The sequence below is a fragment of the Salvelinus fontinalis genome, chromosome 28 (genome assembly GCF_029448725.1).
Source record: "Salvelinus fontinalis isolate EN_2023a chromosome 28, ASM2944872v1, whole genome shotgun sequence".
In the NCBI taxonomy this organism is placed as follows: domain Eukaryota; kingdom Metazoa; phylum Chordata; class Actinopteri; order Salmoniformes; family Salmonidae; genus Salvelinus; species Salvelinus fontinalis.
The window spans coordinates 9,779,026-9,790,351 of record NC_074692.1 but is presented as its reverse complement, the minus strand read 5'-3'; the positions used below and the strand labels follow the sequence as shown (position 1 = coordinate 9,790,351).

Here is an 11,326-nt window from a genome sequence, read left to right as displayed (position 1 = left end):
TAAATTAACTTTATGTCCTGAATACAAAGTGTTATGTTTGGGGCAAATCCAACACAACACTGAGAACCACTTCATATTTTAAAGTATGATGGTGGCTGCATCATGTTATGGGTATGCTTGTCATTGGCAAGGACTAGGGAGTTTTTTTGGGGGGATAAAAGAAACTGAATAGAGCTAAGAATAGGCAAAATCCTAGAGGAAAACCTGGTTCAGTCTGCTTTCCAATACACATATAAATTCATCTTTAAGCAGGACAATAACCTAAAACACAAGACCAATAAATCCTTCTTTAACTGGTTTCCTCCCCTTCCTCTACACCTGGATTCACCCGGTCAGTCTGTCATGGAAAGATAAGGTGTTCTTAATGTTTTGTATACTCATTGTATATTTTGGTAGGCTAAAGTAGCTGTCACACTATGTAAAGGGACCAACCTCATAATTCCTGTAGTCAGCATGCCAATTGCACGCTCCCTAAAAACTTGACACATCTGCGTCATTGTGTTGTGTGACAAAACTGTACATTTTAGAGTGCCATTTTATTTACACACCTGTTAGGTGGTGGATTATCTTGGCAAAGGAGAAATGCTCACTAACAGGTATGCAATCAAATTTGTGCACCCAATTTGACAGAAATAAGCTTTTTGTGCGCCTGGAAAATTTCTGGGATCTTTTATTTCAGCTCATGAAACAAGGGACCAACATTTTACATGTTGAGTTTATATTTTTGTTTAGTATATAAATCATTGATAGTGCCTCCCATGCACCACAGCAATTGTAAAGGGTAAAAACAATGACAGAACTGTTTCTTTTTTTGTGAATGGAGGTCAAATTGAAGCCAAGCCTACTGCCTTTTTGGCAATCTGGACCCTATTGATTAATGTTGCAATCTTTGCAATAATGTTTGTCTACAAAAAAAATACTTTTAAAATGCTTTGAGCACAGATGAGAATGGAGGCAGTTTGCATAGTGCTTCTCCCCATTACCCTGACCAAAACATGTTGTGCAATAGCAGTCATTGAATTTGCCCCTGCAGCTGGTTGTAAAAGCTTTTCAAAACACATTATGGCCTTGTTTTTGAAGAGAAATATTGGCTCATCTGTGCTCATCTGTTTTGCATTAAAATAATAGATTACTGCCACTCATTGTGGTTGGCTTCTTTAAACAAAGTAGAATACAATGTATTTATCCATCCAATATATCAGGTTGGAAACAACTACAGTATATTCAGGCCATTTTACATTATCAACAGTGGACTGTAAAGTATAGAGATTTCACGGTTGCTATAGACAAAGAGAAAACAGTGGTTTGCAGATGGCTTAAATGTACTGCTTGCTTATCATTAAACAATGATAATTATGTTCATGCCAGACACAGGTGGAATTGTCTATCAAGACAGTCAACCCAGGAAACACTATATATAGGCCTAATGTCCCACCATTCTCTACTCATAATAGTGGTGATATTTCACAGAAAGGGGTTAAAATGGAGCCAATCCAGTGGCTGTGTGAGCAGCATCCATTTCTGATGTACCAATGTTTTTCCATTCCCTTTGCTTTTCTATTCTACGTCTTGGCTAAACAGGGATGTCTCTCTTTGACATACAGGTCTGTATTATATATTTATTTCTATTGTAGTATTAAGTTGAAGATTAGGACTATAAAATAAAAAAAATTGCAACTAAGGTCAGACCGATTATAATTTACTTTTAGTACACACACACTTGTTCATACAAATTGTTTATCCACTGGTTAATCCACACTTGTTAATTCCAAAGGGAGGTTTCAACAAAGGATTTCAAAACTGCTTATTTTGGTTGAGCGGTAGGAGGTATAACACTTGTCTTGACAGGTACCTCTTCTTGGCATCCGGAGGCTGTATCCTAGCGGTTGTCACCATGGGTGTATACAGCTTGCTTCTGCTCGTCTCCACTGTGATCTTTGTGCTGCTGGTGTGTTCACTGAGCCCAGAGCGTGTCCATCCATGGGTCTTTGGACTGCAGATGGGTTGGCAAACATTCTGGCACCTGCTCATACAATACAGAGAATACTACCTCAAAGAGCCCACTGATTCCAGGTACAGCACTGTTCTTAATTCAATAAAGACTTACTGTTCTTAATTCAGTCAAGACTTTCAAAAGGATGTTAGTTTCCTACATGTACTTGTGACAAATGTTTGTGTTGGTTGTCTGTGCAGTAGACCTCATGAGCAAACCATAATCTGGGGCTTGTGGGAGATCAATGAGTTCACAATCGAAAACATATCAGCTCCACAATAAGTACATTTGAAATAAAGTAGTCGTGTTCTCCCAGTCCCAATCCACCAATAAAATGTGGAAAGTACAGAACTGAATCACAGACTGACTGTCTTACTTTTATTTTCCGTCAGGCTTCTCCTATCAGTGTCCTCCTTGATGCTACTCACCCAGAGAGTCACCTCTGTGTCAATGGACCTACAGGACGGGGGCAGGGTGACATTAATGACCCAATGCCGGGTCTTTCTCCCACTCATCAGCTATGCACTAAACTTCACTGCCTTGCTTGGCGGACCCCTGTCCTCGTTTGACCAATTTGTATATTTTGTAGAGCAGATAACCATCAGTCCTCCTCCCCAACCTCTGTCCGTTATATCCTACAAGGGCTTTCAGGTGTTATCTCTGGAGTGGGCTAGGAACTATCTCACTCGTCTCCTCAAAGACAATGCCTCCAGTTTGTCCGTCTCCAACAACGTTCTCACCGATGTCTTGTGGATGTGGGGCCTTGCTGTGGTGTTGAGGATCAGATACTACTCCCACTGGAAGATCAGTGAGTGTCTGAATAATGCTGCTGGGCTTGGGTTCAGGGGGATGGTCAAGGAGGACAGCCCAAACTGGAGCGGCCTGTCTGACGGAGATCTTTGGACCACAGAGATGTCCTGCCAGGTGTCTGAATTTGCCCGTCGGTGGAATGGTACGACAGCTACATGGCTACGTAGGCTGGTTTTCCAAAGATGCAAAACCGCTCCACTGGTAATGACGTTTGGGTTTTCCATCTGGTGGCATGGCATACATCTGGGTCAGTTTGTAGGCTTTCTTGTCTGGGCTGCAGCTGTGAGAGCAGACTACCAGATACACAAGTACTTGAAGCCAAAGCTCACGTCTACTAGAAGGAGATTGGTGCGCACCTGTCTGTGTTGGTTAAACACTCAAATGGTCATGGCGTGTGTTGTTATTGCAATCGAGCTTCGAAGCACTTCCTCTTTGAGAATATTGGGTCTGACATACACTGCCGTTTTTCCTCTTCTTAATGTTCTATGTATCTTCATTGTATGATAAGATCAAGAGTAATCATCATCTGGGTTTTTAAATGTTGCTGTAAAATCAATTAGTTGACGTTATTCATAGTCATTGACACAAAGCACACTTCTATTCTTGCTTGTTTTGGAGGACTGAAGGGGAAGGTATCGTTTTCTGGGAGAGTGCAACCATCTGATTATTTTTGAGCAATTGTTATCTTATTTACAGAACAGTATACCTTGTTGAATGCATCCACCAGCTGAGGGTCAGTGTAGATTTGTAGAAACTTAATGATTTTATCCTAATTGTATGGCTGTTGCATCTTTTTATTTTTTTAGGGCTGTTTGAATTATTGGGTTGATTAGCTGTTCTTCACATAGATTTTCAAAGAAGCCAGAGCTTTATTTAGAGACAACACCCAATACGGTCAAGACTTGGGTTGTGTACTACTATATAACTAGAATGTCCTCTGCACACTAGAATATAAATCTTGTGTTCTGAGAAGTTCATTGTACCGCTAGTTAATCATTTTGCAATGAAGTGTCTCTTCTTTCTTTCCACAAGTTTCCACAGACTATTCCTAAGAACAGGAGTAGTCCAAGGTTTCTGTTTGAAACAAATTTTTTCCAGCAGTCCTCTGGTTTGTTGATGTCCAATGTGTAGATCTACCCGATAAAGACAAAAGAATCACAATCAGTTACATCCATTGAAAATAGTTGTTGGGATGCATTTGTCTCGAGTATTAAGGAATGATTCACAGTTGAGGGTTCTGTGTAAAACATTAACATAACCACATAGAATTATATTTCTCTGCATAACCAAGGCTAAATCATTATTGAATCATCTCAAACTAAAATGTTAGCACACAGTATATCAAATATACCCTCACCTGATGTGTGAGATGAATAGCCACAGTGGACAGTGTTGCATAGTAAGGCAGAGTCTGTTCTGCGTTGACCCCAGCCACAATCAGCCCTGACATCATGGCCACCATGAACCCACTGAGCCATGGCTTGGTCTGCTCCTGGAACCTCAATGCTGTAGACTTGACCCCTACCCTGATGTCGTCATCTTTGTCCTAGGGACAATAAGAAGGAATGTAGTGCACACATTATAAACAGAGTCGTTATTCATAGAACAATCTAGAATGTTCTCCAACAAACAGCATGAATTGAGGAAGCACCAACATTTGCAACAGCAACTTGAAATTGTCACAAAATGACAGTCATAGCACATGTGTACACTTAATACCTGATGGGCATAGATGGTGTCATAAATTAATGTCCACATCACTCCTGAGAAATACAGAGGTAGGCACACCGACCACTCACAGGAGCCTATGACCGCTGACCAACCAAGCAGTGCTCCCCAATTGAAGGTCAGTCCTGAGGACAAACAAGTGTTTTATTTTGTTTACAGAGCATTCAGAAAGTTGTTACAGCCTTATTCTAAAATTGATTCAATTGCTTTTTTTACTCATCAGTCTACACACAATACCCCATAATGACAAAGAATGTTTTTTTTTTTTTATTGCAAATTTATTACAAATATAAAACAGAAATACCTTATTTACATAAGTATTCAGACCCTTTTCTCAGTGCTTTGTTGAAGCAAATTCTTGTGTATTACGTTACAAACTTGGCACATCTGTATTTGGGGAGTTTCTCCCATTCTTCTCTGCAGATTCTCTCAAGCGCTGTCAGGTTGGATGGGGAGCGTTGCTGCACAGCTATTTTCAGGTCTCTCCAGACATGTTTGACCGGGTTCAAATTCGGGATCTGGCTGGGCAACTCAAGGACATTCCCGAAGCCACTCCTGACTGTGTGCTTAGGGTTGTTGTCCTGTTGGAAGGTGAACCTTTGCCCCAGTCTGAGGTTCTGAGCTCTGTTCATCTTTCCCTCAATCCTGACTAGTCTCCCTGCTGCTGAAAAACATCCCCACAGCATGATGCTGCCACCACCATGCTTCACCATAGGGATGGTGCCAGGTTTCCTCCAGATGTGACGCTTGGCAATCAGGCCATAGAGTTCAATCTTGGTTTCATTCAGCCAGAGAATATTGTTTCTCATGGTCAGAGTCCTTTAGGTGCCTTTTGGCAAACTCCAAGCGGGCTGTCATGTGTCTTTTACTGAGGAGTGTCTTCCGTCTGGCTACTCTACCATAAAGCCCTGATTGGTGGAGTGCTGCAGAGATGGTTCTGGATGTTTCTCCCATCTCTACAGAAGAACTCTGGAGCTCTGTCAGAGTGACCATCGGGTTCTTGGTCACCTCCCTGACCAAGGCTCTTCTCCTCCGATTGCTCAGTTTGGCCGGGCGGCTAGCTCTAGGAAGAGTCTTGGTAATTCCAAACTTCCTCCATTTAAGAATGACAGAGGCCACTGTGTTCTTGGGGACCTTCAATGCTGCAGAAATGTTCTTGTCTCGGGAAATCTACGGACAATTCCTTCGATCTCATGGCTTGATTTTTGCTCTAACATGCACTGTCAACTGTAGGACCTTATACAGACAGGTGTGTGCCTTTTCAAATTATGTCCAATAAATTATATTTACCACAGGTGGACTCCAATCAAGTTGTAAAAACATCAAGGATGATGGAAACAGGATGCACCCGAGCTAAATTTCAAGTTTGATAGCAAAGGGTCTGAATACTTTTTATTTTTAATAAATTTGCAAAAATTTATTAAAACCAGTTTTCGCTCTGTCATTATGCGGTATTGTATGTAGATTGATGAGCACATTTGTTTCTTTAATCCATTTTATAGTAAAGCTGTAAAATAACAAAATGTAGAAAAAGTTCAGCTGTCCAAACACTTTCCAAATGCACTGCATATGGCAGCTCTATTGCAAAGACCAACTCAGTGGACTTGTGGTTAGCGTCCGCCCTAAGATTGGAAGGTTGGGAGTTCGATCCCTGGCCAAGTAATATCAGACTGTAAAAATGGGACCAGATGAGTCTCTGCTTGGCACTCAGCATTAAGGAGACATATTAGGGGTAAGGCCCTGCAACAAACTAACGTCCTGTTCAGGGGGTGTACTTATACAGCTGTCTCACGCTACAGAAAAAAGAGATGGGCTCCTGCTTAGAGCTGGGACGATAAACCGAAAATTACTGACACCAAGATTTCAGTTCCTCTTACCGAAGCTTACGTCAGTCATTTTGCCACACAACGTTCCTGTAGGTTGTTATAAAACCATTATTTGGTCAACAGTAATGCATTATGTTGATTCCTGTTATGAAAGTATCTGAATGTCCCTATTTCACTGTCGACTGCTGAAGCACAAGCATACGACTGTTGCGCAAAATGCTATTACGGGAAAAATACTGTTTTCAAAGCAACTACTGTTGTTCTAGTTACAGAGAGTAGAGTCACAGCTTTTCTGTGAGTATATAATGTATTTCTCACCTCTTAATATTAAAATTCATGGCACCACTTTACAACCGAAGTAGGATGTAGTTAGTATGGTTTTGATGCCCCCGTGTGGCACGCCATTTGCAATGAATAGGCCTACATCAAGTAGCCTAGTCCTAGCACTGGAATGTTTTTGTAGGACATTACATTTACTTAGAGATTAATCAATTAGCCTACATGGCTACCTAGCAACCATATCCCATTTAGAAATCTAGCTAAGTGTTTTGAGTTCCCACTTCCTCAGGTGGTGAATAATATAACCTCGGACAATATGTCCAAAGATGTTGGATAATTCTCTGAAAAGCCTAAAAGAAATCGGATAATTCTGGATCCTATTTTGCCAGGTGGCAATTTAAAAAAATCAATCATGCATTTCCTGGATATGTTAGATGAAATAGCTTACTTTTTAAAATCATAGGCTACACCATCGCCGTTGTTTTACTTGGCACTGAAAATGTTTAGGTCTGGAGCCCTGATACTAATGTAAAGTAACTCTCCATCAAAAATGTTTTTATCATTGTGTTGATTGTTATAGAGAAAAATAGTTACATTTATTGCAATATGACTTTTTACCATAACACCCAGCTCTAGCACCTTCCCCAAAAACATTTTATTATAATTTAAGCACTGATTCATAGTTATCGTAAAAAATGGGTACATTTATCGCGATATGGATTGTTTGTCCAGATCGCCTTGAGACGTTCTGGCTCCTACAAGCCAAGGCTCATGCAAGGTTAATTACTTCTCTAAATATATATTGCAAAGGGGAAGCTACTATTTGTGACAATTGAAACAATGCGGATTAAAAAGTATTTACAAAAACATACCCAATACAAGCTGTGGCCAGTAGGTGATCCTCTTCATTAGTGGATATGTGACTACCAATGATAGGGAAGCAGCTCCAAGAGCTATACTGTGAACGGGAAAGTGAAATGTCATCACATCTGTCCAAGTGGTCTGCTCGTGGACAAGACAGTACTCCGGTCACAATCTGGTGCACTTTCACAGTCTAGCCTTAATCTAATTTCAGAAAAGTATTTTACAGCTGGCTAATGTGTTCTTTGGTTTGAATGGGGCATGTACCTGTAATAATTGAGGCAAAGCAGGACCCCCAATGCCAGAGAAAGCTGGCCCCCCAAGAAGACTAGGGCCTGCATCTGAGTGATCTCCCCTGCAGCAATTGGCCGAGTAGCTGTCCTGGCAACCTGCAAAGTACAAAGATGAGGCAAAATACACAGTCAAAAGCCTTTCAATTAAGTCCTCTGATTGTATAATTTCATGGCAGTTTGTTCCATTTTGTGCTGCTTTAAGTAAAGATGAATTACTTTTGGCCATAAGCTATGTGACAAGTGGGATTTTAAAAGACATCCTCCGGCGATATTTTTTCAAAACTTTTCCTGTTGAAAAACAATATCCCATGTCAAAATACAGTAAAGTAGACAGCTTAAAGGACAAAAAAAAAGTATGTTTTGATCAAAATTAAAGTAGTAGTTAGTCTGATGGTGCCCCGCTGATTTCCTCAGTCTCCTCCCTTGCTTGAGGAACAGCAGAGAACAAAAGAGGAAAGTCCCCCCCTCCCTTGTGCTACTTCATGAGGCACCTGGACCACCTCTTGAGATGTGCCTTTTGTTAAGTAAATCAAATGTTAAATGAGGTGAAAAGAAGACTGGGGTAGGACTTGAACAAAAAGGATGAGTAGGCCTATACTATAAAAAAGTGACAACTAGTAGATTACCTTCTTGTCAAAGTCCTTGTCCCACATGTCATTGATGGTGCAGCCAGCCCCTCTCATCAGCAGGGCCCCGGTGCCGAATAACGTGAGCATGCCCAGATGTGGGAGGCAGCCTGGGTCTGCAGCCAGGCCGATGCTCCAAGTGCAAGGCAGGTACAACAACCATGTTCCTATGTCACAAAGAACAGGCAATCAGATCAATGTTTCAAAACATTAAATGAAGAACAACTGATGACGTCTCAGACACCTCATACATACACCTCTTAACCTTTTACATTCATGGGAATTGGCCTATGTGGATAGGGATAAATTGAAATATTTCTTAAAAAATAACTATGAAAAGCATATGCATGACCATGGTAGCAATTGAAAGGGAACAGTTTGGAGATAATGGGAAAATAATTAGACCAGAGGTGAGTGCACAAGAGTTCACCTGACACAAGACTGAATCACAACATTACACTTTTGATTTTATGTGCATTTTACATTCTATACTTTCGGCATATTTGTTGATAAGTAAATCTGAAAATAATCTGGATACATTCAGTAACATGATAAGAGTATTCTTGGAAAATGTGGGGTTGGTACAACAACAAAAAATGACAAGGGTTTGAGTGAGAGGATTAATTGATGTCTCCAATTTGGCACACACCTCTCCAAAGTATGCAGTTCCTAAGCAATTTCAATGCACTTTTATGGCTCAAAGAAGAGTCTCCAACTATAAGGTAATTTTTGGAGCTCTCCTAGCTGTGCCATTGAATAACTAGATAGGGTTAGAACAACTCAGGTTATGATGCCATGTCATCTTGCAACTGTACATCAAACATAGTGATCATCAACGTTGACACTGTATATGATAAGTTTGATGATTTGGAAATGTGAAGTGTACATTTGGACTCACGGGTGTTTGACTTGCTTGTATGACATCAAAGCGGTATTTATTATAATCCTCAACATCTCGTCTTTCAAAATACATTGAGTAATCTTAATTGACATAATTTCCCTCACTCAGACAACAATAAATATGCAAAAGTTGCCCAATTACCAGGAGGGCTGATGGCAACTTCTTGTTGTGTGTGGTGCTCACGTTCAGAACGGCAGTCAGTAAAAATCTATACAGGGCTGTGATGCGTAGAGCCAGAACTCTGACATCATGTATAGCATGTTACTGTACAGCCACTAGGTTCCAATGTAGGTGTATATTACTGTTCAGATCTAGCCATTTTCAACCCGTATACAGGTATGAGTGTAAAGGGCTACCCTTAAAAATAAAAAATTATAATACAATTCCAGACTGTTAACTCTATAGTCCATCAGTTATCTACCTACCACATAATATAACATTCAAACACTAGGTCAACATTAAAGCTACTAACCGATTGGTTTGTCAAGTCTCATTAATCTGAGGTAGGGTTGCATGGGCGCTGGGGCAGAGTTGACAATCCCAGCCGCTGACAGGCTGAACAGTCTTTTCCTGGTGGCATCAAGTCTGGTTGGTGGATTTAACAACGATGATGGCGGGCTATTTTCCTGGTGGTGGGTAGAGACGTTTTTTTTCTGATTGTTCAGGTAATTGCTGGAGAGGCTAGGGAGATTGGAGTAGCAGGTCCCATGGTGACGCCGCCTCCAGTTGTTCAGAATGACCTGAGAAGTTAATCTGGCAGGAAGCATCATCTCCTCTCTCTGCAGTCAAATGCACATTATCCTCACTGACACTTGTCACATCTGGAGCGAGAGGAAACATGATGGGAACATGACACGTTGTCATTCATATGCAAATGCTGTCCTTTGTCACGAAGGGCCAACCACACACAATAGGGTTGCACTCTTTGCCTTTACAGACTAGTGTTTTATTGTGTGCCATAGCTGAATGGCTTTACATGACTGAAAGACCATCAGATTGTGGAAAGACTCAAATATAATGTAATATACCTAATGTAGCTAGCTGAATGTAACGGGCTAATGTGACGCTCCATTCGCCGTTCCATGTTAGATACTGTAACGGCTAAAAGGAGCATTTTCTAAATTCAAAACAAGCCCCTTGCAACTAGACATGGACGTTTAGAACACATTGGTTGTCTTCCAAGTTGTGAATTGAAGAAGTATCAACAAGTTAAGGTTGGTCGAAAATTCTGTGCTACTCCAAAAACAGTACATCAGCCAGATGGAACAGAGTAATTGTCTGGCTAGGCGATATTGTTAATAGTTACTACAGTACCTAACAGCTAACAGTTAATAAACCACAAGCAGGCAATGCCACACTAAGTATCTAGCTAACCAGGTGTTTTGTGACGTTTGCAATCCACAATGTAAATCCTGCCGTGAATCAATTACTCTTAATAGCCTAGGCACCAAATTTCCGATTTCAGACAATTTAGGTTGTTGCACACCCTTGGCAGAACGCGATGTTCAAAATCCTAAATTGTCCGAAAATAGAAAAATTATGTTTAATAAAATACGCATATTTTCCCAGTTTTTTTCGCCTTCTCGCCATTAAAGCTAGTTAAAGAAACATGTTGCCTTCGCAGACTAAATGGTGGATGCTTTATGTATGAGCAGGTCCACGGGGGACACGACCGCCGGGAATGCACATCAAGCTTAGTGCATGGGCGCTAGATCTGCACTATCGGTCTAAATAATCTATGGATTCATAACGCTGAACGCATTGAGGTTAGAGTTCACTTGCTATATTATTTCAGATTGTAGGACGATATGTGTTAAATTTAATATTTTTCCCTGAACGGTCATATTTTTACAAAACATGCAAACTTACCTTACTAAAATGACTTCCCGTTTTTACTCGCGGAATGTTTGGTACGACATGTTAAATGTTCCGCAAGAAACACTCGCCGGGTCGGTTGTTGTTCTGCTTGTGGGACGATATTCCACGTGGGGTATCAAAACACCACCAAT

The 11,326-nt window shown here is 40.8% G+C and overlaps 2 protein-coding genes across 2 annotated transcripts; one reads left to right on the top strand and one right to left on the bottom strand.

Annotated features, from left to right (window-relative positions):
* Positions 1–1,435: 1,435 nt before the first annotated feature.
* mboat4 (membrane bound O-acyltransferase domain containing 4) lies at positions 1,436–3,533 on the top strand. Its single transcript, XM_055886409.1, has 3 exons — positions 1,436–1,604; positions 1,849–2,073; positions 2,386–3,533. Exons 1-3 carry the CDS (start codon positions 1,483–1,485, stop codon positions 3,305–3,307), a joined length of 1,269 nt encoding a protein of 422 aa, XP_055742384.1. The 5' UTR covers positions 1,436–1,482; the 3' UTR covers positions 3,308–3,533.
* Positions 3,534–3,576: 43 nt separating this feature from the next.
* On the bottom strand, positions 3,577–11,286 carry coq2 (coenzyme Q2 4-hydroxybenzoate polyprenyltransferase). Its single transcript, XM_055886408.1, has 8 exons — positions 11,187–11,286; positions 9,790–10,138; positions 8,417–8,583; positions 7,765–7,886; positions 7,509–7,594; positions 4,523–4,656; positions 4,161–4,349; positions 3,577–3,936 (listed from the first exon to the last, which is right to left on the bottom strand). The coding sequence occupies exons 2-8, from the start codon at positions 10,085–10,087 to the stop codon at positions 3,793–3,795; spliced, it is 1,140 nt and encodes a 379-aa protein (XP_055742383.1). The 5' UTR covers positions 10,088–10,138; positions 11,187–11,286; the 3' UTR covers positions 3,577–3,792.
* Positions 11,287–11,326: the final 40 nt, after the last annotated feature.